At 36.9% G+C, this 23,415-nt stretch overlaps 2 protein-coding genes across 4 annotated transcripts; both read left to right on the top strand.

Moving 5' to 3' along the window:
- Positions 1-2,299: 2,299 nt before the first annotated feature.
- On the top strand, positions 2,300-17,107 carry LOC130731186 (DNA polymerase zeta catalytic subunit). 3 transcript variants are annotated; one of them, XM_057583403.1, is made up of 24 exons: positions 2,300-2,513; positions 2,696-2,778; positions 2,951-3,008; positions 3,758-3,807; positions 4,035-4,147; positions 4,317-4,359; positions 4,527-4,595; positions 5,181-5,294; positions 5,382-5,553; positions 5,676-5,767; positions 5,862-6,037; positions 6,116-6,263; positions 6,521-8,189; positions 9,108-9,329; positions 9,440-9,699; positions 10,511-10,653; positions 10,807-11,398; positions 12,089-12,235; positions 12,805-13,080; positions 13,245-13,352; positions 13,762-13,967; positions 14,878-15,181; positions 15,819-16,430; positions 16,761-17,107. In XM_057583403.1, the coding sequence occupies exons 1-24, from the start codon at positions 2,402-2,404 to the stop codon at positions 16,929-16,931; spliced, it is 5,940 nt and encodes a 1,979-aa protein (XP_057439386.1). In that variant the 5' UTR covers positions 2,300-2,401; the 3' UTR covers positions 16,932-17,107. The 3 variants fall into 3 exon arrangements, with proteins under 3 accessions (XP_057439386.1, XP_057439385.1, XP_057439387.1); XM_057583402.1 differs by having other exon boundaries at positions 5,382-5,589; XM_057583404.1 differs by lacking the exons at positions 2,300-2,513; positions 2,696-2,778; positions 2,951-3,008; ... (2 more) ...; positions 4,317-4,359; positions 4,527-4,595 and having other exon boundaries at positions 5,386-5,589.
- Positions 17,108-18,777: 1,670 nt separating this feature from the next.
- LOC130731185 (uncharacterized) lies at positions 18,778-23,205 on the top strand. The gene is made up of 5 exons (XM_057583401.1): positions 18,778-19,507; positions 19,676-19,793; positions 20,261-20,613; positions 20,929-21,027; positions 21,153-23,205. Exons 1-5 carry the CDS (start codon positions 18,927-18,929, stop codon positions 22,744-22,746), a joined length of 2,745 nt encoding a protein of 914 aa, XP_057439384.1. The 5' UTR covers positions 18,778-18,926; the 3' UTR covers positions 22,747-23,205.
- The last annotated feature ends 210 nt before the right edge of the window (positions 23,206-23,415 follow it).

The raw sequence follows: 23,415 nt of genomic DNA, 5'->3' as shown, positions 1-23,415 counted from the left end.
GCAACAGGGATAAAGGTTCCAAGGATGTGTGATGCATGTGATTTTTAATACCTTTAAAAATTTTAGATACTAATAGTTAAAAATTAATCCTCTCACTCTCACCTAAATAATACTCTTTTTACTATATATGCTCGAGGCCCTATAAAACATTACAAAACTATTATAAATAAAAAATATAAATGAAGAACAAATTAAACTCCCTTGAAAAAGAATACCAATTAGGTGAACTTCGCCACAAAAAAAAAAGATAAACTACATTTGGATTTGGATGTTTTTATGTAACATGATATTGTCACATAAAAATTGTGTCTATTAAATTATACCTATTTATTAGAATATAATATTAGAATATTTATTCTTGATTTATTATGATGTAATTACGCATGTAATATAACTTAGATTTATTTCCTAGTTAACTATTAGCCTATGACCTTTGTATATAAATACTAAGTTGTTTATCAATAAAAAACACGGAATACAATTCCTTCATGGTGTCAGAAGCTAGTTCTGATCCTATGACCTAGCCTTTCTTTTTATATTTTATTTTATTTTATTCCTTTCGCCACTGCCGCTGCATCTTCTCTTGAACGTGCCGCTGCCGCCGCCCTCTACTTGTAGAGCGTCGTCGTCGCTGCAACTGCTCTTACGTGTGATTCTCGCCGTGATTGAGCCCCTGCCGCCACACTCTACTATTAGACTGTCGCTGCCGCTCTCACGTGCAATCTTGCCGTGATTGAGCCACTCTCCCGTACGATCCTCGCCGTGATTGAGCCGCCGCCTTATTTTTAATTTTTAATTTTTCAGTTTCCTTCAAAAAAAAATTCCTTATTCTTCCCAAACAAGTGCAATCGCCACCCCTCCCCCTACAAGGGTAGCCATCGTCGCTCCTCTTCCCACTGCCGCACTCTCCTTGCGTTGTCGCCCATACCCACACGTGCTCCTTCGCGTGTTGCTAGGCTCCATCCTCAGCGTTTACTGTCTAAGCCTTCGGTGCCGTACCAGGCTCGCGTCGTTGCGGGCCAACTTCGTGCCGCCCTGGCCCTCCTCAGCCGCGTCGCACACGCTCCAGGTGTAGATCCGGCCACACCAACGTCACCCAGCCCAGCTGCATCGCACATGCTCCGCGTTTCCATACATCCCATATCCGACCCACGACCCAGTTCCTTTTCATCGAACCGGTTACTTCACGGTTCAGACTGTATAACAGCGAACCGGCTTGCCCAAACTGAACCAGTTCCATAACCAGAACTCAAAAAAAAACTATTGTCCATTTTTTTTATCCTTCCTATAACCGATCACACTCCGGTCCCGGCTCTCTGACGCCAACGGTGGTTCCTTAGGCTGACAATGGTTCCTCTTATTTGGGTCACCAATAGTTTCCTTCGCCCGCTCTCACGTTTGAAGGGTATTTTCTTTTTTGATGATTTTCGTTTCAGCCTCAACATCGATGAACCTCCATGTGGGCTCGTACTGCCACATGTGCTTAAACAACTCTTTGTAGATTTTGCTCCAACCATGAGTTCTTAGTTATTAGTTCTTAGCATTATTCATCCGGTCCCACAATACCATTAATATTAATATTTTTTATTTTCATATAACTTTGATTTAAATTTGAGAGAGAAAAAATTAATTTTTTATGCTAAGAACTCAAAAAGTAAAACTTATTATATAAGAACCTAAGAACTCCACGTCATCCCTTCCAGTGGTTAAGAACTCAGCGGTTAGTTCTTAACTAAAAAATAAGAACTAAGAACCTTGCATTGAAGATGCTCTAATATATATTGTCAATATTTATGGTAATTAGCATGATTATTCTTGTGAAAAGGAAAAGATATCATTGAAATTAAGCACAATAGTTTATTTTATAAAAAATATTAGTTTCCTTGATTTATTTGATTTTGTCAAAGTTTTTCTTATAAAAATGACTAGAGGGAGTACTATGGTTTGTGAGCACTAAGGACTTATTTGTAATTCAAAGTTCAAACAAAACGGTAAATTCAAAGTTGAAATTATTTTCCCTCCCAATATTGGAGGGAACTAAAAATTGATTTAGAGGGCAATTTGGTTCCTCAATCCCCTCCCCTCCCCTCCCCTCCCCTCCTTTACCCCTCCAAAAATTTGACCCAAAAAAAATAAAATAAAAACAATTCCCTCCTCCCCATTCTCCTCCAACCAAACATAACCAAACATTATGATGAGAGTGTTTATCTTTTATAAAATAAAAATATACATATGGCTTCCGGGGAAAAAGAAAAAAACAAACAAAGCTTCTAGTAGAAGCCTTTAAAAGTTGAACTTCTTATAACTACCAAGCGCCAAAATTTCATCAGTTTTCAATTTCCCACTCTTCATTTCATCTTCGTGATTCGAAGAAAGCAAAACAAAAGCGGTGGGAACCAAAATGTCAGATTCACAGTCGAATTCAGAGATTTTCAGCGTTCGCATCGTCTCCATCGACTACTACATGGCACCGCCGATCCTCGCCGCTGATATCTGTTACAGCAGCTTCCACGGTACGACTCTAACCCTAACTGATTTTCTCACTCTCGATGCTCAATTCAACTTCCTAACAACAAACCACAACGATTTGTCGATTTCATTCTGCGTTTAGAAGTTTCAATCCCTATCTGATTGTGAACTAGCTTTCTCGTGTTAATGAATCTGTTGCGTTTCATTGTTTCGATTTTATACTCAGGTGGAAAAGTGAATGAAGTTCCTGTGATACGAGTGTATGGTTCAACTCCTTCTGGCCAGAAAACTTGCTTGCACATACATAGAGTAAGATCTTACCAGAAATTTGTTTTCTCTTGAACCATATTTTTTTTGTTAAGATCTCATGTTTACTTCATTTTTTTATCACCACTCAGTGCAGGTGCTAGCAAATTTGTTATCAGAAATTCAAATTCGGACTTTTACCTTTTAAATAGTTTGTCCATGTTATTCTTTGCAGGCTTTGCCTTATTTGTTTGTGCCGTGTTCAGATATACCGCTTCCACCAGACCTACAAGGTAATGAAAACTGATAAGTCATATGATAAGTCATATTTTATCTGTTAAATTTTGACTTTTGAACCATACAACTTTTATTCTCATGCCATGAAGGAATATTTCCATTATCTAGTTTTTCTGAAAGAAGCGAGTTCCACCCTTGCTCATGAAATGGGATTGTTCTGCAATTTAGTACTGGTTGTTCAATACCTCATATCATTTCAACTTTGAATTTACAGTTTTGTTTGAAGTACAAACAAGTCCTTAGTGCTCACAAACCATAGTACTCCCTCTGGTCATTTTTATAAGAAAAACTTTGACAAAATCACATAAACCAAGGAAACTAATATTTTTTTTATAAAATAAACTACTGTGCTTAATTTCAATGATATCTTTTTCTTTTCACAAGAACAATCATGCTAATTACCATAAATGTTGACAATACCTATTAGAGCATCTCCAAGGCAAGGTTCTTAGTTCTTATCTAGTTATTGGGAGGGGAAATAATTCTTTGTAGGTATTTGAATTTGTTTGGTTCCATTAGTCTAATGACTCATTGAGTTAATTGTGTGAATTTTTTGTTATTCCGTGTGGGCGAATTTCATTTCATTTCTTTCCTCTTTCCTTTTTATTACTTGATAGGTCGATTTAATAGTCTGGATTATGTTTTTGATTTATCTTATTTTTTCCAGTATTCATACTTCCGATAATTTTTTCCTTTAGAATTTGTGACTTAGTACTTGGAATACATTTCCCTTGATGTTGCACAGGTGATGTGTACACCTATAAAGTAGCTGCTTCTCTCGAGAAAGCTTTGAAGGTATCCTTGTATGAGTTAGACAGTGTCTTGTACTCTATTTTATGATTTCCTCTCCCTATTTGTAGATATGAGCCCGTTTGGATATGGGCTTATTAGCTTATTGGAGCTTATCTACTAGAAAATGCACTAAAAAAGCTCCAATAAGTATTCCTTGGTTTGCATCCAAACGGGGTGCATACTTTCTTATATTAAAGACGTGACATCAAATTTCATTAAAAACTTTACAGCTTAAAGGCAGTGCTGGATCAATGAGACAACATGTACATGGCTGCAGTCTTGTACGAGCAAAGAAATTTTATGGCTATCATTCAGTTGAAGAATTATTCGTGAAGATGTACCTGTATCCATTTTTTTAAACAATTTTTTTTACTATTCTTGAAAAGTTTCAAATGCACAGTTTGTACACTATGCATGCGCCACTTGTATGTACAAGCTAGGATGATATAGCATGCTTAAATCATGGAAAGCCTTCTTACCCAGAAAGGGGTTAGCCTTGACTGGTGCTTAAGATATTATCCTCAAGATGTCTCCCGTGCAGCTAATCTTCTCTTGGTACGATATCTGAACATTACTCTTACAGCTTGCTGCTTATACCTTAGTTGTCACATTGTCTAGAATCCTGCAACTTTTGTTGATAATTGGAAAATCTTAATTGAAATTGGTACATCCTAATATGAAGTTACCGAGAATAAGCTTTGATCTTAACATTTCCTTTTCAGGCTGGTGCTGTTTTTGATAAAAGTGTACAGCCTCATGAATCACATATTCCTTTTATTCTTCAGTTTCTGGTATGTACTTTACCTTCATATAATTTATTATAACTTTCATGTGATTCAGTATAACCGAAATTATTGATGTCTACTTGTAGCTAAACCTGATAAAATGATTTTCTTATTGAATCAGTCATTGTCTGTAACATGTCTTTTATTTTAGACACACCCTGAGTTTTACATTTCTGGATACATTCACCCACTGAATTTTTTCAATATAATTTTAGTTTTCCTTACTCTTGTTAGTGATTATTGATATGCTTGAGTGGGTTTGTAACATCCAGCTACTGTCTTGTGCTTGGATGATATGTTATTTGTGAATGGTGATGCGTTTAAACAACTATTTTCTTATTATTTGTTTATTGTACTTCGTACCTTTCGATAATAAATTTCTGTTGATGGTACATGTTAAGTTACAATCTTTTCTAGTTGTGTTCAATTGATTTTGTGCCATTTCCATTGGCTTCTTGAGTTATGTGAACTGAATGCTTTCCGTCAATATTATCTGCTATAATTGCCCTATAGCTCAATGCAAAATACTTCAGCACATTTTTTTAGTTTTGTCTCATGCTTATAGATTTAAGCATTGTTTTGTGATGTTAGGTCGACTACAACTTGTATGGCATGGGTCATTTGCACCTGTCAAAGATTAGGTTCCGCCATCCCATACCTGACTCCTCTCGCAAGAAATTCAACACTGATAGCCAGCATAGAAAGGTGATTGACTTGCATGTTTTCAGATCTCAATGTCCCCCTATCATTGGTATCCCTTATTTATATTTGATACCATAATCTTCTCATTAGGCAGATTCGGATGCCATTGCATGTTTAGAGTCAAAATTGTGGATTTCATCCATGATCCCATTGGACTGGATGTGGTCACCTCCTAGTGAATTTGATGCTTCATCAAATGATAAGGCTCATTGTCCAAAACGTCAAAGCATCTGTGAGCTTGAAGGAGATACTTCTGTAGATGGTTTGTCTGGTTTCTTGGCCATACTGACACACACACGTAAATGCACATGCACACATACATATGCAATGACATCTTCTGCTACTGTTATTTCTCTTATTAAAAGTACACATCTCTTCTGGCAGAGATTCTTAATCAGCAGTTTAAAATGTACTCATCTCTCTCTCAAACACGCTCAGATGTCAACATGGTTCAGTCACTTGTACCAATATGGGAGGTAACCTACTAATCTTTTTGTCTACATTATCTATTTTACAAGGTATGGTGTCTTTGTCTGGGTTTTATATAAATTAGTTGCCCTATTGTTTCAGGAACTGCAGAAACGGACTGGGATCCATGGCGCTATTATGCCTCCTGATCCTGGCAAACCACATCCAGAAGATGTCATGAAACTTCTTTCTGTTGGTCTTGACCTTGATAAAAAACTTTTTGAATTGTGCAGTGAAGCTGAAACCTCTTTATTTTGTACTCCTTCTGACAAATTTAGGTTTGTGTACAGCCATTACATGATGTATAAATTAGCAAATCTTATGTAGGAGATCTAACAGCCCTTGAATTCTTGCAGAGAAACAGACATAATAGGCTCAGCATCACCACCAGCTTCATTGTGTAAAAATGCCAAGTTTCGTGAGGAAGGGATTGACAGTAGTCTCAAATTGTTGACTGTTGATGAAATGCAATCCTCTGAGAAGATTGGAACATTGGACGTAAAGGCAATATTTTTTTGCTTGATTTTTCTTCTATGTATAACAAGATATTTTCATAATAAATCTTACTCTTGTCTTTTAACAAGATAACCTTCTTTATGCATTGGGGTATTTGTTGTGTAGTGTTTGTTTTCTGGATTCTCTGTGTGCGTTTCTCCCTATTAGCTGTTTATTATGGCACTATTCAACCTTTGATTTTCTTATATACAATTTGGTCCATTGAAGTTTTCTTGTACATTTCTTCTGACTTTCCTGCTTTCTAGGTTGCTGATAAAGATGCACAAAATCTTCTTAAGTGGCTTGCAACTTCTCAAGCTGCAGAAGATATAAACTCTGATGATGAACTTGTTTGTGAAACGATCTTGAGTCCCTTGCTACCTGCTGCAACAATTGATGAAGTGCTAGAGAAAGCTAGTATGACATATGAGAGTGAGTCCCAAAAGGAATGTCAGGATATACTTGATTCAGTTGATGATATGCTTGAGTTGGAACTACCAAAGGAAAATCCTTCTTGCTCCTCTGATCACAATCATCCTGTTGAAGCTTCATCAAACAGTATGATACCCCAAGTCGATGGTTCCAATGATGAAGAATTCTCAAGGCCAGGTGCTTCTAGTTTGGCTGGAACCTCTTCTTCTGTAGATATAAACAGTGAGAACAAAAGGGCTTCTGGGCACCACAACCATGTGCGGCATGATACCGACACAAGTAATGTTAGTAAAGATAAAAAGAATAAACAGTGGGGGTCTTTGCCTTTTACCATGACCGGTAAGGTTAATAATGATGGAGAACATGCTAATTTATATGCGACTCATCCATTTGAAAGTGAAACTGGAGGTTACGCTCACTCAGATTACTTAACCAAAAATGGGGTTAGAAACAATGCTTGTATTTTAAGAAATATGTCCAAAGGTGCTTCAGATTCAAATGAAGAACATGGATTGGTTAGTTGTTCTTTGCGGGACCTGATGAGGCGAAAGCGATCTTATCGAGTGGAACATGATGAGTGTGAATCTGGAACTACCAAAAAGCTTCTTTTAGACAGGCACAAGGGATCAAATACATGCCTTTGGAAAAAACAACTGGATTTGAAAACAATGGAAACCAATGAAGAAGAAACAGAACTCCTGAAAAATTGTGATCCTAAAGGGAGCAATCATAATAGTTTAGTTTGTTGGAAACTGCCGCTTCCATCTGGCAGTGGTAGTTCTTCACAGGCTAGTATGTCAAAAGATGAATGTTCTGATCAGCATGAAATGAAGTGTCTAGAAGCAAGTATGGTGTTTAGGAACGCCACAAATGAGGCTTCTTCTTTGATGCCTGGAGGACTAGATTTCCATAATCTTGAAAATTTTAATTTTATTGACTCCAGTTCCATCGACCAATCTGTAGCTTGCTGTGGTAAAAACGTTGGCAATGCTTATGCAAAACCTGTAGCTTCTGATGCCAATACCCCAAATCCCATTATACCCACTCAGTTGAAAACAGATGATCCAAGGAGGTCTCAGCAAACTGTTTATGCTGCTTCAAGTAGTGTCCAGAGCTACTCCATTGATGATAAAGTTTCTGCCAAAGATAATTGCATGGATCAAAGTTCTTATGGAAGCATGTGTTTTGTAAAACATGATCAGACGAATTTTTATGAGCATGCTGTGGGCATAAGTGCTGCAAGTGACATGCAGGTGTTGCAAAGTGAAAAGGTTGATAATCAAAAGCTTGGCAAAAAATTGTCGCCTGAGACTATTGGTTCAGACCCCATTGTTCATGACTTGTCCATTGTTCATGACTTGAAGGGTAATCATGTGAAATTAATTGAAATAACCAGAGGCAATAACCCTTTGGCTGACAGTAACCTTGAAAGTAACATGTCATTGCCAGCTGTCTTTAATACCCATTTACATTTGGATGAGGACAGCTGTCATGAAATGCCAGGTTCTAACTTCCCTTCTTTATCCCAATTTTCCTGGTCTTTTGCTTTATTTGCATTTGTATATACATAAAATTAAATTAAATGGGTTTTGGGTCTGTTTTTCAATGGAGACATTTCCATGCCTTCTTAGACAAGAGTCTCTCTCATGCTAGGTTGTGTATTAAATAATATTAGTTGTCAGTCAGCCTTTATTAATATAGGCTTGGTGGCACAAAACCTTCCATTTTGTGGAGTAGCCAGTTTACAGCACTGACAAAGTAAACGCCATGGTGCTTTATGTTGTTCTAGATGTCCAGATGTCCAACCATTTAAGTGAAGTTCATAGCAGATATCCTTACATATATTGATTTCTTACCCTTCACTGTTTAGGTTGCATGCGGATTTTTGAAATTACTGTTAATTATTTTATTTAAATTTTGAAAGAAACTTTGATTAAGAAAAAAAATTCCCTATCCCTCTTCTAATTCTGGGTCGCTGGCTGCTTTTGGCATTGTTTTCTGTGGAAGACACATGGATCTAGCTTGGAAGGGGCTATATGGAAGCAGCCCCCTTGTCTGAGGAAAAAGTATTACAAGTACGGCTATAAATATCTGGTGGAAATTCCTCCTCAGGCTGGCAAAACTTTACAAACTGCTATCATTTTATTCATGGTCTCCCTCTTCCTGGTCCTGGAGACTTGTATTTTTTAATGTTCATCTTTATAATATACACATGTTTAGGTGCATTATCGTCCCATTGAATTTTGCTAACCAGGAAGTAAAACATCGTAGAAATTTCTACACTATATGTTATATGTTATGTAGCTGATCCCAACCTAGTGGGATAGTTGTTAGTTTAGTTTGTTATGTCTTCTTCCGTGTCGTCTGGTCTTACTGGGTGTTTGAGGAAGCTTCTCATCAGCTTGTATTTATTTCTTGAAGGGAATGCTCTGGATGTTTTTCTTCCTATTTCTGCAAGGGATTCCCAGGAAGAGATTGAAACTCAGAACAAATATGTTACAATTAAAACCAACAGATCTAATGGGACAAGGGGTGTTGCTACCCACTATCAAAATGATGGCTCTCCCTTATACCTACTAACACCAAATATTCTGCCTCCTTCCGTAGGTTCTGTGCAAAGATGGCTACTTTGTGATGAGAGAGGTATCTACTAAAATATGTTCATTTTATCGCTAATCAGCGGTTTGTTATTACCCATTACCCATATTATTTGCTCTTGGAAACTCACTAAATGTGTCAAGAAACTGATACAGATGACAAGGATAAACCTCAATGTGCATCTGGACATCTTATTGGACCTAAGCTGAATCAAGATGCTGGTGCTGAAAAGAAGCCTCTATGCATTAACGAAGGACAAACAGAAAGAGTAAAAGCATGCCTAAATGACTCACAAGATATTTCTCAAATATCAGGCCCTGATGGAAAATCAAGTTCAACCCCTTTGAGTCAAAAAGGTTTCCGAGACCCTGCAAGTATTGGCTGTGGACAGCAATTGACATTACTTAGTATAGAGGTAATGGAGATAGTATTGTCCTGTTTTTTTTCCAGAAAATTTGTGAATGTGTCTTCTGGATTTCTTTGATGTCTCTCAAATTTGCATGTTGGGTTCTGGTTTGAAGACCTTATTTAGGTGTTGGTCTTTCATTTTGTTAGGACCCAATTGCAAGGTATGGGACTTGAGTCCCACATTGGAAGTATGGGATTCTAATGTGGGGTTTATAAGGCCTTGGGCTCTCCAACTACAACATCTAGCTTTTGTGGTGTGGTTCTCCCAAGATTCTTATCACATTTTCTAAGAACTAACTCATTTAGTGACGACCACACACACGCACGCGTCAGTCTTCGACACAATTTTCCCGCTCAATAGGTGACAGTGTTGTTAATACTTTTTTTTCTTGAAATAGTGGTCATTTGTTATATGCACAAAAAGTAAATATATCTAGTTATTAATATTGGTATTTCTTGCTTTGAGGTGACCATGCTTCTTCTGTATATAATTAGCTTGTTATAGTCATAGTTTTCCACATCCAAAATCTAATCTGTTATTTTTTAGTGATATTGAATTAAAAACCTGAGGGTTGTAGCCATTGTTACCTGCTGAGACTTTTACTTGTTACAATTACAAGTGATCAGAATGTTTTTACCCGGAAGTATGGAATCTAATTGGATTTTCTTACTTGTTATTAAAAAGTGCATTTTTTTTGTTTGTGTTATTTTTGAATTGTTTTAAATTCTTCATGTAAGTTTTGCTTTTTGTCTTCTTTTAAATGAACATCTTTGCAGTCTTGTTACTTGCATAGATCTGACTTGACTTAAAATGGTAGGTTCTTGCTGAATCTAGAGGAGACCTTTTACCTAATCCTCAATTTGATGGTGTCAACATCATAGCTCTTGGTTTTCAGAATGATAGCGATTCTGTTATTGGAGTTGTTGTTCTTTTGCATACTAAATCTGTACCTTTTCAGAGGTATGGTAACACACCTTTATATCATGTTTTACTCATTCTCTCTTTGGATTGTTCTTCTATTGGTGACAAATATCATGCACCAGTATAATATGTTTCATCCAGGCTAATCATATGTTAAGAAAATTGCTATTCATGTTCTTCATTGGTTTGCAGAAGTTTGGATGGTCTATCAGGCTGCAAAATATTGATCTTCACTAATGAGAAGCACTTGTTTAAAGAATTTATAAAGATTGTGTCTTCATCCGACCCAGATATTTTGATTGGTTGGGATATTCAAGGAAGCTCTCTTGGTTTTCTAGCAGAAAGGGCTTCACATCTTGGTTTAGGATTACTTAATAGTTTGTCTCGCACTCCAACTGATTCTTGTATTACTTCTGAAGATATCAAAACTTCTGAAAAGGGTATGCTGGAACTAGATTTCCCTGATACCCCTAGTGTAGATTGTGGCGTGCAAGAAATTTCAATAATTGAGGATGAATGGGGACGGACACATGCAAGTGGAGTTCATGTAGGGGGAAGAATCGTCCTTAATGTGTGGCGATTGGTCCGCGGAGAGGTTAAGCTAAATTTATATTCAGTTGAAGCCGTAGCTGAAGCTGTATTAAGGCGGAAAATTCCTTTAATTCACCATAAGGTGCTGACAAAATGGTATTCAAGTGGTCCTGGACGAGCAAGATATCAGTGTATCAAATATGTTGTAGAGAGAGCAAAGCTGAACCTTGAGATATTAAACCAACTTGATATGGTACAGTAGCATTATAAGCTAAAACTATGTGTATTAAATAGTTCATTGCTAAAATGATGATATCCTTGATGCACATGGATTGGGTACTTGTTTTGCATACAACTAGCAGAGTGTGTTTTCCAGGCTTGTTTGGGTGCATTGAAAGAAATATCAAAACATGTTTGTAATTATTTACACATACTTTTGAAGTTTCTTTTAATTAAGCTTCTTTCTTTAAAGCTAATGGGTGATACTATGATAAATCAACTGTCACAAAAGTATAAGTTGTAAGATGAAGATACATGAATGGGTTTATGTTATATTTGTAACATGCCCCTCACGCAAGAGGGCATGGGGCGTATCTCTTGCATGGACAATCCATCCTCACCTACCACCTTAAGCTGAAATTTAACTTTAACTTTTTTATTAGATTAAGGGGGAAACAAGGGACTACTTGGTCGTAGAGGTTCTGATATCATATCATGAACCATTACAAAAGTTTAAGCTATTGGGTGAAGACACATGAATGGGTTTATATCATATTTCTAACAGATACACTATATATTATTTTATTTTTGTGAATCTAGGGCTCCTTAGATTCCTTAATTAGTTTTATTATGATGTTTTGGGGTCCATAAGTAACATTTACATCTTATTCTTGTTCACTGATTTGTAGCCTTTCCTTATTTCCTGTTTATTTTTCTTCTGCAGGTGAATCGAACATCAGAACTTGCTCGTGTCTTTGGCATAGATTTTTTTTCTGTTCTCTCACGAGGCTCCCAATACCGTGTTGAGTCCATGTTTTTGAGGCTGGCCCATTCACAAAACTACCTTGCTATCTCACCTGGAAATCAACAGGTTCTCACAAACTTCTCCTGTCCTCTCCTTTTTATTGGTGGATAACTAATTATGACGTCAAATGGTAGTGATGCCATCACGTACAAGCATCTTTAAATTGATAGTGCTATGGTAGCATATACCATGTCTTCTGATAATATCAAATACTATAGACCAACTCTGTATAAGGGATCTCTCATTTCATTTTCTCACCTAATTTTTAATTTTCTTCTAGATGTGTTATTTTAGTTGTGAAAAAGAAGGTTGAATGTGATGACTGGGGAGTTTCAATTTGGTGGGTTTTGTGTTCAATGCATCACCAAGGACCATGTAACTGGCCAATCATTCTGCATGAAGAGTTTACATCATGATTTTTTTTTTCTTTCTGTTGAAACAGGTTGTTTATAATTCAAAATATTTTTTTAGTAAAGCTTGTGCATTTGTTTTGTTATTAAAGCTGACTTTGTTTCCCTTAGTTGTAATTGTTCTGCTTTTTTTAAAAAAAAAATCTGGGGCTTCTGTTAAGGTCTATTCAATGTTGTTTCTTCACCTCTGCCCAAGAGTTTAACAAATCATTGTTGTCTCATTAGGTTGCTTCTCAACCTGCCATGGAATGCCTGCCCCTAGTTATGGAACCAGAGTCAGGATTTTATTCAGATCCAGTTGTTGTACTTGACTTCCAATCTTTATACCCATCAATGATAATTGCATACAACCTTTGCTTTTGTACATGTCTTGGCAAAGTCATGACATCAAAGGCTAATACACTTGGGGTTAGTTCATTTTCACCAGAGCAACATGTTCTGCAGGATTTAAAAGATCAAATCTTGCTCACCCCAAATGGTGTTATGTTTGTACCTAACAAGGTGATTCAGTTGTTGTTGTTCTTGTTATTACTTATTATTATTATTATTATTATTATTATTATTATTATTATTATTATTATTATTATTATTTAGTAGTCAGGAGTCAGGAGTCAGGACTGATTGAGAGGTGAAGTTACTTTAATCTGCACTTTGCTGCCATACAGGTTCGAAGAGGTGTATTGCCCCGCTTATTGGAAGAAATCTTATCAACTAGAATAATGGTAAAACAAGCAATGAAAAAGTTGTCTTCGTCTGAGCAAGTTCTTCAGCGGGTATGGATTTGAATTGGAATTGAATCTCTTAAAGTTGCACCAAGTATGTTTGTTTTATACTACTAGTATGATAGTAAAGAACTGAAACTTGCCCATATGATTTATAAATGTTTAGAATCTATGTTCTTCTTAAGGTATAATTTTTCCTTTTTATTACTGGCCAGATGTATAGAAAAAATAATTTTGTGGGTCTTCAGTCTGGAGGATTTTCTGAAAAACTCGAGAATTTTCAAAATGATAAAAGAATTTAAGAAATTTTATGAAAATCTTCTAACTAAATGCATGCTAAATATTCTTGCCTTCACTGGGCCTGGAATAATTACGTCTGCCGTGTGCGATGCAGGAGGATATGATTCTTTTATTTGGATAATGTAAATAGATTTACCTAGTTGTACAATTATCTTTACAGATATTTAATGCAAGACAGCTTGCTTTGAAGCTCATATCAAATGTAACATATGGTTACACTGCTGCTGGATTTAGTGGCCGCATGCCTTGTGCAGAACTTGCGGATAGTATTGTTCAATGTGGCCGCAGAACACTCGAAAGGGCTATATCATTTGTAAATCTGCATGAAAAGTGGAATGCTAAAGTTATTTATGGAGATACTGATAGGTAACATCTTCCAGAGATTTGCCTAAGTATACACCTTTATTATTTTGAATGTATTTTCTCCTGAACAGAGTGATTCATACACTTGAGTGTCTAGAAAAATTTCAACCAGAGATATTTATCAGTTAAACATTCAAACTATGAGAGGTGAGTGTAATTTAAGGCAAATACTAGGGTAGGTCAGTGCACATGTAATTAAATATATACCCTTCTGCTTATATGCTTGTGTCCACTGTCCAGTAACATGAACATTTTCAAATTCTTTTCCTCTCTAGTATCCTGCACCATGGTGGGAAATGTGGTAGGAAGACCTCAACTAGGTTATATATTTCCTTTGAGTTTTAGGAATTGAAGAGTTTGGGTTGGAAGAAGAGAACTATGGGTGTAGGTTTAAAAACCTTAAGATCTAAGATTATTTTACTCTGACTGCTGAATTGTCATTTATATCAAGACAATACTTCTCAATAAAATTAAGAAACATGATAGCAGTCATGATAAAAACTTACAAGAAACTCTTCTTTAATTTTTTTAATGTATTTAAGTTCCTGTTAGTATTCCTATTCTGACATATGGCTTTCTCAGCGTCTTTATGCTCATGGTGGGTATTTAAGTGTAATTCTAGGTCAGACTTGCAAAGGAACTTATTGCTCTTTTTTCTTTGCTGTTGTTTTTGTAGCCTGTGTACTCCTTCCCATTTCTTAATGAGTTCTTGTTTTATAAAAAATTATTATGAGTCAGTATTTGTAATTGCTGGGATTCTGTAACTATTTAATAATGGCCATATTGTGTCTAATTTTGACTGTAGTATCATCGATGTCCTTCATGATTGCTATTATTTTATCAAGTAATGATTAGCAAAGTGACAGGGTTGAAAATGAAAAAACAGATTAGTAAAGTGAGTTACTTTCTGCAGTATGTTTGTCCTTCTTAAAGGTCGCACTATCAAAGAGTCCTTCCAAATTGGGGGTGAGATTGCTTCTGCTATCACTTCTATGAATCCTAATCCTGTCACCCTGAAGATGGAGAAAGTTTACCATGGATGTTTCCTCCTTACTAAAAAGCGATACGTTGGGTACAGTTATGAAAGCCCTGATCAAATTGAACCTGTTTTTGATGCTAAAGGTATTGAGACAGTACGCAGGGACACATGTGGTGCAGTTGCAAAGACACTGGAGCAGTCTTTGAGACTCTTTTTTGAGCATCAAGATTTATTGGAGGTATAAATGTTTTCAGGTTGAAACTTTTCTATATACATCACACTGAATGTAATTGTTGTTTAAAACTGATAATGATGTCCCTTTTATATGCTACTGTGTGTTTTATTAAGTGGAAAATGAGACGGGTTTGAAAATGAGTTTGATAGGAAACTTTTGATGTTCCCTTATCATTGCTTGAACGAAGAAAATGACTTTCAGCTCAATTACATACTACTGGAGATTAGCAGTGAACAAACTTTGTGATGTTGAGTTGAATGAGTTGCATTTCATTTTAAATTGTTCCTCATTTTGTTGTTGTGCATTGTGTGAATCTGGTACATTTATTATCACATATTTGTCCCTGCTTTCTATTTTCTGCGTGATTAATTACTTGGATGTTGCATTCATGCATATCTTTAATTTGTTTTACTTTTTGAAAATTTTCACAATGGAAATTATCTTAGTGGAAAGTCTATCTTATTAATCCTCCACTCAGATTTTTGCCCCTTTCCCTTCTTCATGCAATATCTATGTATGAAAGTAAAGATACAAAGAATCAGCTGAATTCCATCAATTCATTCTGGATACTTCATCTGAAAACTTACAATATTAGTTTAACCTCCATTCATGCTTATGACTTCTTATTTGCTGCCTGCAGGTGAAGACTTACTTGCAACGTCAGTGGAAGAGGATTCTTTCAGGCAGATTCTCCCTCAAAGATTTTATCTTTGCAAAGGAGGTTCGCTTGGGTACCTACAGGGCAAGGATCTCATCACTTCCTCCTGCTGCAATTGTGGCTACTAAGGCAATGAGGGTTGATCCTAGGGCAGAACCACGTTATGGTGAGAGAATACCTTACGTTGTAATCCATGGAGAGCCTGGAGCCCGCCTGGTTGATATGGTTGTGGATCCATTGGAAGTTTTGGCAATTGATTCCCCATTTAGGATGAATGATTTATATTACATTAATAAACAAATAATACCGGCTTTACAACGGGTGTTTGGGCTTGTTGGTGCTGACCTGAACCTGTGGTTCGCAGAGATGCCCCGCCCCATAAGGGAAGCTTCTGCAAAGCATACTTTCACTCCAAATTCTCATCGAACCAGAATTGATTATTACTATCTCTCAAAACATTGTGTACTGTGTGGTGCGTTGGTCCAGGCATCAACCCATTTATGTAATCAATGTTCTGAAAATAAAGTTGCAGCTGTGACAGCAGTTGTTTGTAAGACTTCAAAGTTAGAGCAAGAGATGCAACATCTTGTTTCTGTAAGTATATTTATATGTTATTTTATCAATTGTGTTAAGGACTCTTTAGAAATTGTGTTGGCCTAATCCTTTTTTTAGCTTAGGGTATTGTATAGGTTACTTCATGCATGGAGGAAATCTGCATAAATGTTATAGTTTGTTGCATCACTGTTGTTAGTATGTAGTTCTGGTTCGCATTAGAAGGTGTTTTGTAGATTTTGCTATCTCAAGTCTGGTTTGATGAAAGTTTCTATTGTATCAGTGATTTTGTTTGTTCCTTTCCCGAGATTTGATGCTTTGTGATGTGTTTTCTTCTGGTTATGGTGATAGTTCTATTTTTCTTTCTTGTAGATATGTCACCATTGTGGAGGCGGGGATAGGCTTCTCGAAAGTAGTGTGAAGTGCACGTCCATTTCATGCTTGGTGTTCTATGAGAGGCGAAAAGTTCAGAAAGAACTACTAGCTGCCACTCATGCTGCTGGTAAAGGCTTCTATCCGAGATGCACGGTTGAATGGTTTTGACTTCTGAAAGCCGGTTCTCCTTCACATTGTAACATATTATTTACGCAAAATAGTATAAAGTATCTTCATATGGCGTTGAGCCAAATCAAATCTGTATGTATATTTTTGTCCTGTTGTAATTGTAATTAATCACGTATAAAAGCTAAGTTAATCCAAGCAAGTGTGCTTTTCTCTTAGCGTATTGAGCAACACCGGAACAGTTTTTTATTTTATTTTTTTCCAGAACTCTTTCATCAATACATAGGGTGCACATTTCGTGCCTTTATGTGCTCTGCGCACGGCATTAGATATTTTGGGGGTATTTGGTAAGATTTTCAAATTAGCTTAGAGGTTTTATGTCTAAATTATAAGCTTTTTAGAAGTGTTTTGTTGAAAAATATTCTTTTAGTAGCTTATAAAGTGTATTTTAAAACGTACTTTTGGTCTTTGACTCGTCCTCACCTGTTGTATCACTTGTATGTATCCTTCTTTAAAAAATGGGGGCCAAAGTTCCTCTTTATTGAATTTTATCTCTCTTTCAGAAGTGTAGGGAATTAAAAGGGAAATATTTCATTAGGCAAAAATGATTTTTTTTACATCAGAAAGATAAATTGCATCCTCCCGATATTGATCCTTGGAGCTTTCCTTATTCAACTCATATTTCTTTCAGCTCTTACGACTTGAGCTGTCATTCAGGACGTAAAGTGTCTTTATTTAATTTTATAAAACTTTTAAAATTAAGTTAAAGTAAATTTGTTTTAAAATCTTTCCATCTCCTCGCAAATCAAACAAGAAAGAAGTCATTTTCCCTTAACTAAATATGAAAACAAATAAAATTCCTCTCATTCTCTCCCCGCTATTCCCTTCCATTCCAGTAAAATCTCTCTCCGCAATCTCTTCGTTCAACCAAGCACAATATAAAAAGAATATTTCTAATGAGTTAAATAATGCTAAAATAAATCTTTTTATAGAACACAATTTTTTTTTTGAACTTTTTATAGAGCACGATTTTGATTAAGTGCATATTGTCATAAGTATTTAATTAAGTTGTTTTTCAAAACGCACCCTAAGTTGAGTAGAGGAAAAAATGATGGAGAGAGACATGAGGAGAAAAAGAGGGAGTGAGGAAGAGGACAAGTAGAGCTAATCACCTCGCCTCCCAAAGTGAAAAGAAATAGGATGGGTCATGCTTTAATTGTTTTCTTTTCATTTTTACCTCTAGCTAGTTGGTTTCTTAAATTGCCATAAAGTGCGGTTTGATTGTCAAAATGTTTTTTTTTGTTACAACAAGGAATGAAAAAAACAACAACTAAAATCATGGCAAAGCAAAGGCACCACCGATGACGGGGGTAAATTCCAAACTTTCCAATCCCAACCTTCATGAACCGCAAGTTTCGTCAGCGCATCCGCAACTACATTCCGATCCCGAGGTATACGTTCCAGCTCCTGACAAGCAATGCTTGAACCAAATAATCTCATGTCCCTGCCAGTGGTCTTGCACATCGCTGTTACTGAGGATCACTTGTTGTAACTCCAGACAATCCATATTGCAAATCACTTGGCGAAAACCGAGCTCCCAAGTATGTGAGAGACCTTTGCGAAGCGCTGATTGTCAAAATGTTTATTTTATATATGGTTGGATTGTACAAAAAAAAATATATGGTTGGATAAAATTTTCTTTTATTTCCATTATATCAATAAATAATCCACGTCAATGTTCCGATGAAGCAAGAAAAATAAATTAACCCACGTTACAAAAGAAAAGTAGCTCGCATAATATTTTACATCTTTTTTTATTCATCTTCTCCTTTTCCCTCTTTTCTTTTTTCTTTTAAACCAAACAAATAACAAGCTCGAGGTGGAACTGAAATTAAATTAATATTTTCCTTTCTACCTCATCAACCATCGCCTAATGTAAGTAGGGTTTAAGCATTTTGCATAGCGTTTGCCATGGCGGTTTGAAGTTTCGCGGCGAAATGTAAACTCCGACCACCGTACACACTCTTCCGATCAACGATGACGTACGGTCGTTTCTCTCTTCTTCTAACCAGACGCTTCTCTCTTTCTTCCCTAAACCCTAAATCCCCATTCTTCCTAAAACCCTACTCCACCATCCCAGACACTACCTCGAACCAGAACAACCCAAAACCCTCTTCCCTCTCCGCACGTCTCAGCTTCGTCTTCGACCAAATCGACGTCATTGAAAAAGAGCGCTCCCAAAAGCACGACACGCTTCAACGAATTCGCGCTTGGCGCGAATCCAAAACCGCGCAAAACGACGTCGTTGTCACTCGCGAGCAGCCGGTACCGCCGGAACCAACAACTCCGGCGGCTTATGAAGTCATTAGCCCTGCGGAGGTGACGAAGAAGGAGGTGGAGCTGGTTCACCCGTGGCCGGAGTGGATTCAGTTGATGGAGAGGCTGGTGCACCAGAACTACTTTGACCACAAGAGGACGGATGAGGATAAAATGGTCCAGGATTTAGGGTTTGAACCTCCCAAGGTTGTAGATGATGCGGGGCTCGATTTTACGAAGGATTTGAAGAGCGTTCTCGAGGCGTGCCTCAATTTTGGGAGGGACCGTTTCGATATTTTGAGGTTTGGTTCGTGCATTTCGGCGTATTGAATTCATTTTAATCGTGCAGTGTAATAGAATCATACAATAGCTGTTAGTGCTCTGTTTTGTTAACTACCGTGTGTACGGGGTTTTGTTGATTTGTATGATAAGTTTCCAACTGTTATGCTGAAATGCGAGATTGATTTCAGGTCCTTGTCGAGGCAGGATATTCAAATTTTGGTTGGTTTTGGATGCCCCACTGTGGACAAAAGAGTGGTTTTCTCTTCTAAAGTCTTAAGAAAGCATGTCCACCTTGACGAAGGAGATGTAAGTGTGACACATTCTGTTTGGTGCTTGACACTGACATAACTGCCAAATAACCATTTTCTTAAGTGCTTTATAAATTTGTTGTTGTAGCGTTATTTCAATTGTGAAAGTTTCTTTTTATGAATCCTTTGAATACATTTGGGTGGATGAAAGTGCTAGTGCATGGGAGCTTTGTTTGATATGATGGAAATGTGGAGCTTTTCAAACTACTCCCCTGCTGTGCTGAGAAGATATTTAAATTAGTAATTTCGTGTCTATATTTATGGTTGCTCCAAAGAAACTGAAATTTCATTGGCTGTGCTAGCAATTCTTTTTTATTTCTCTGACTCATTCAATTGTCAATTTCTCTTTGTCTGACACCCCCTTTTTCTCATCTCTATTTTTTTTGTCTCCTTTATTCCATATCAAAAGTTACTAATTTGAATATATAATTTGTATATTTTATGATAAAAATTCATTGATATCAGGTCTGCAGTTCCTGCATCTTGAGAAACACTTGTGAGAAGGCATACCTGCTGACAAACAAAGAGGACGAGGCACGGACTATTGATGTCATGCGGCTCCTACTGACTTTTGGTTTTGATCCTATTAATGGATCGGTCGTCAATAAGTCACTTCTGAAGCAAAAGTCTGTCAGAACAGTGGTTCGTAAATTGCTTCATGAAGTTGTCAAGCTGAGTTCAGTTCCTATTGATCCCAATCTCTCTCCTCCTGTGTTTAAAAAGCCTCCCCCAAAAGTGAAGCAACCTCCTCCTCCTCCAAAGAGACGTGTTGGACGAGATGATATTGAGATGAAAAAAGGGGACTGGCTATGTCCTAAGTATGTCAATTGTATCTTTGTGATTTATTTGCGATTAATGAGCATTTGGTTTTACCACCTAGCTGCATGTTAGTTTCAAGTGAATTTTCTGCTAGAAAAAACTTTAACCCTTTATTATGCTTGTTACTCCCTGTAAACCAGATGAACCGATTTTTTTGGCATACCACTTGTACATTATTAGATTTTTTTTGTTTCTCCATTTGGTAATTGAAGATACTTGGTAATCATTGGTTATAGATAAGTTGCTGTTGAATAATATGAAGTATGGTAGTTGATTTTCCCTGTTTTTGACTAATGATGCTAAGCATTTCTTAGGTGTGATTTCATGAATTTCGCAAAGAATAATGCTTGCCTACAGTGTGATGCGAAGCGTCCTAAGAGACAGTTGCTTCCAGGAGAATGGGAATGTCCCCAGTAAGTTAACTGTATTACTTATACAATTACATTTCGCTGGTCATTCTAACTAATCACATCCTGAAGTTTTGGAAGCATGACATTTTTATATGATTAAGATTGACTTGTATAGTTTTATCTGGCAGGTGCAACTTCTTGAATTACAGGAGGAATGTGGTATGCTTTCATTGTGAGTGTAAACGTCCACCTGATGAATTTCTGGAGAATAAAATGCAAGATAGAAATCACAGTCCTAAACCTAAGTTTGATAAGATGGGCAGCCGACAAGAGGTTTCCAATGCCTGGAATTTCGACTTTGATGACAATGAATCAGATGGTGCAGATGTTGCTGCTTTTGAGTATGCAGATGCCCATGCTATAGATGAAGATTTTCCTTCAGATAACAATGCTCGGCGTGGAAATTATAAGGGACGGGAAGATGATTTTGAGAAAAACGGCAGACTGCAAGGGTCCCATGATGGAGAATATGCTAATCCTGATCATTCTAGACCTAGAATAGGGTTTGATGATTTTGAGGATGAGGATGATATAGATAGTTATGAGCTAGAAACTCAAAATAGTAGCACAAGAATGGAACCATCAAAAAATAATATTTCAGAAACTGAAGACTATTTGGAGTCAGAAGATTCTGATGACACTTATGATAAAATTCTTACACGTGACAAAACAGCTACTGGAAGAAGCAGACAGAACCGCTCAATTCGCAAGAATACATCTTACACTGGATCCAAGGGTGATAAACTAGATTTTGATTCAGATGAAGAACTGTCTGTTCTTTCCAATTTCAAATCTAGCCATGTTTCTGCTGCTGGCCAGAAAAGAAAAGACAGAGGTCCAACCAAGAAATTAAGCTTTGGTTCTGAATCTGATGTAGATGTTGGTGCTGGTTTATACTCTGATGAGGATGATGATTTAAATGAGTCATATGCATCCAGAAAGAATAAAGGAAACAAGTTTGATCCATCTAGACAGAGTCAAGGGAGTGGACGTGATTCTGGGAGAAGGAACTTTACTAGAGACTGGGGGTCTGGATCTAGTGGTGGTCGCAGAGCAGATATGCTCAGTGATGATGATTTTGATGGACCATCCTCTTACAGGAATGGTGACAGGAGGTCTGGATCTAGGGGTGGTCGTAGAGCAGATATGCTTAGTGATGATGATTTTGATGGATCATCCCAGCAATCTTACAGGAATGGCAGAGGTGGTAGAGGATCAAGGGGAAATGACCGTAATTCGAAGAGTTTTGAAGATTTTGATGGATCATCCCGACAATCTTACAGGAATGGTAGAGGTGGTTCACGGGGAAATGATCGTAATTTTGAAGATTTTGATGGATCATCCCGACAATCATACAGGAATGGTAGAGGTGGTTCACGGGGAAATGACCGTAATTTTGAAGATTTTGATGGATCATCCAGAAAATCTTACAGGAATGGTGGAGGGTCACGGGGAAATGACCGTAATTTTGATGGATCATCCCGACAATCTTTCAGGGGTGGTAGAGGATCACGTGGAAATGGCCGTGGCAGGAAGAGTTTTGATGATTTTGATGGATCATCCCGACAATCTTATAGGAATGGTAGAGGGTCTCAAGGAAATGATCGTCCTAAGCGGAGATTTGAAGACAGGGAGCATGGCACAAGACATTTTGACAAATATAGTAAGGATGAGAAAGGTGCTGGTGAATTTAGAAATAGTAGGCGTGTGATTGAAAGATAGCACCATAGCTCCACGAACTCAGTTTGTTGTTGCAGATAACTGCTGCTGCTGATAGCCAAAGCCAAATGTGGTACAAGCCTCAAAAGGTCAGTGTGATTCATGGATTGTTTGTTGTTTAATTTCCATGAAAACGACCAGAGAGCAAAATCATGGATAAACTTTTCCCTTCCAATGTACCTATGCCACATGATTTGAGAAAAGATAACAAAGAGTTGGCTCGAAGTTAGGCGAATAAGTTATGTCTGTGTGGTACTATTCATCGGCAAAGTTAAATTGCCATATGTGAGCGGTTCTGCCCTGCCATTATGGATTTATCCAAAATATATTAGCCATGAAATAACCATATTCTTTTTTCCTAATAAAAAAAAGTAAGCAATGATGTTTTTGTAACCAACAGTGTAGTTGTGCAGGATCATGAATTCGATAATTTTGAATGCAATATATATTTCACTCCTGTTATAGCATATTATATTTTCATTTTCATCTTTGGGGTCAATTAACATGATACATTTGTAAACATATGAGGATGAGAATATTTCAGTGATTCTGGCGTTTGAAGTTTAAAGATAATAACGTTTTAGAGCAAAAACTCTGTTCAATTTCAGCAAGTTTTTTTTCCATAACTAATTAAAAGAATGCTGCTTGATTTATTTCGTTTCATATTATCTA

Source organism: Lotus japonicus, chromosome 1 (genome assembly GCF_012489685.1).
Source record: "Lotus japonicus ecotype B-129 chromosome 1, LjGifu_v1.2".
NCBI classification, from domain to species: domain Eukaryota; kingdom Viridiplantae; phylum Streptophyta; class Magnoliopsida; order Fabales; family Fabaceae; genus Lotus; species Lotus japonicus.
This window is presented reverse-complemented; position numbering and strand designations above follow the sequence as displayed.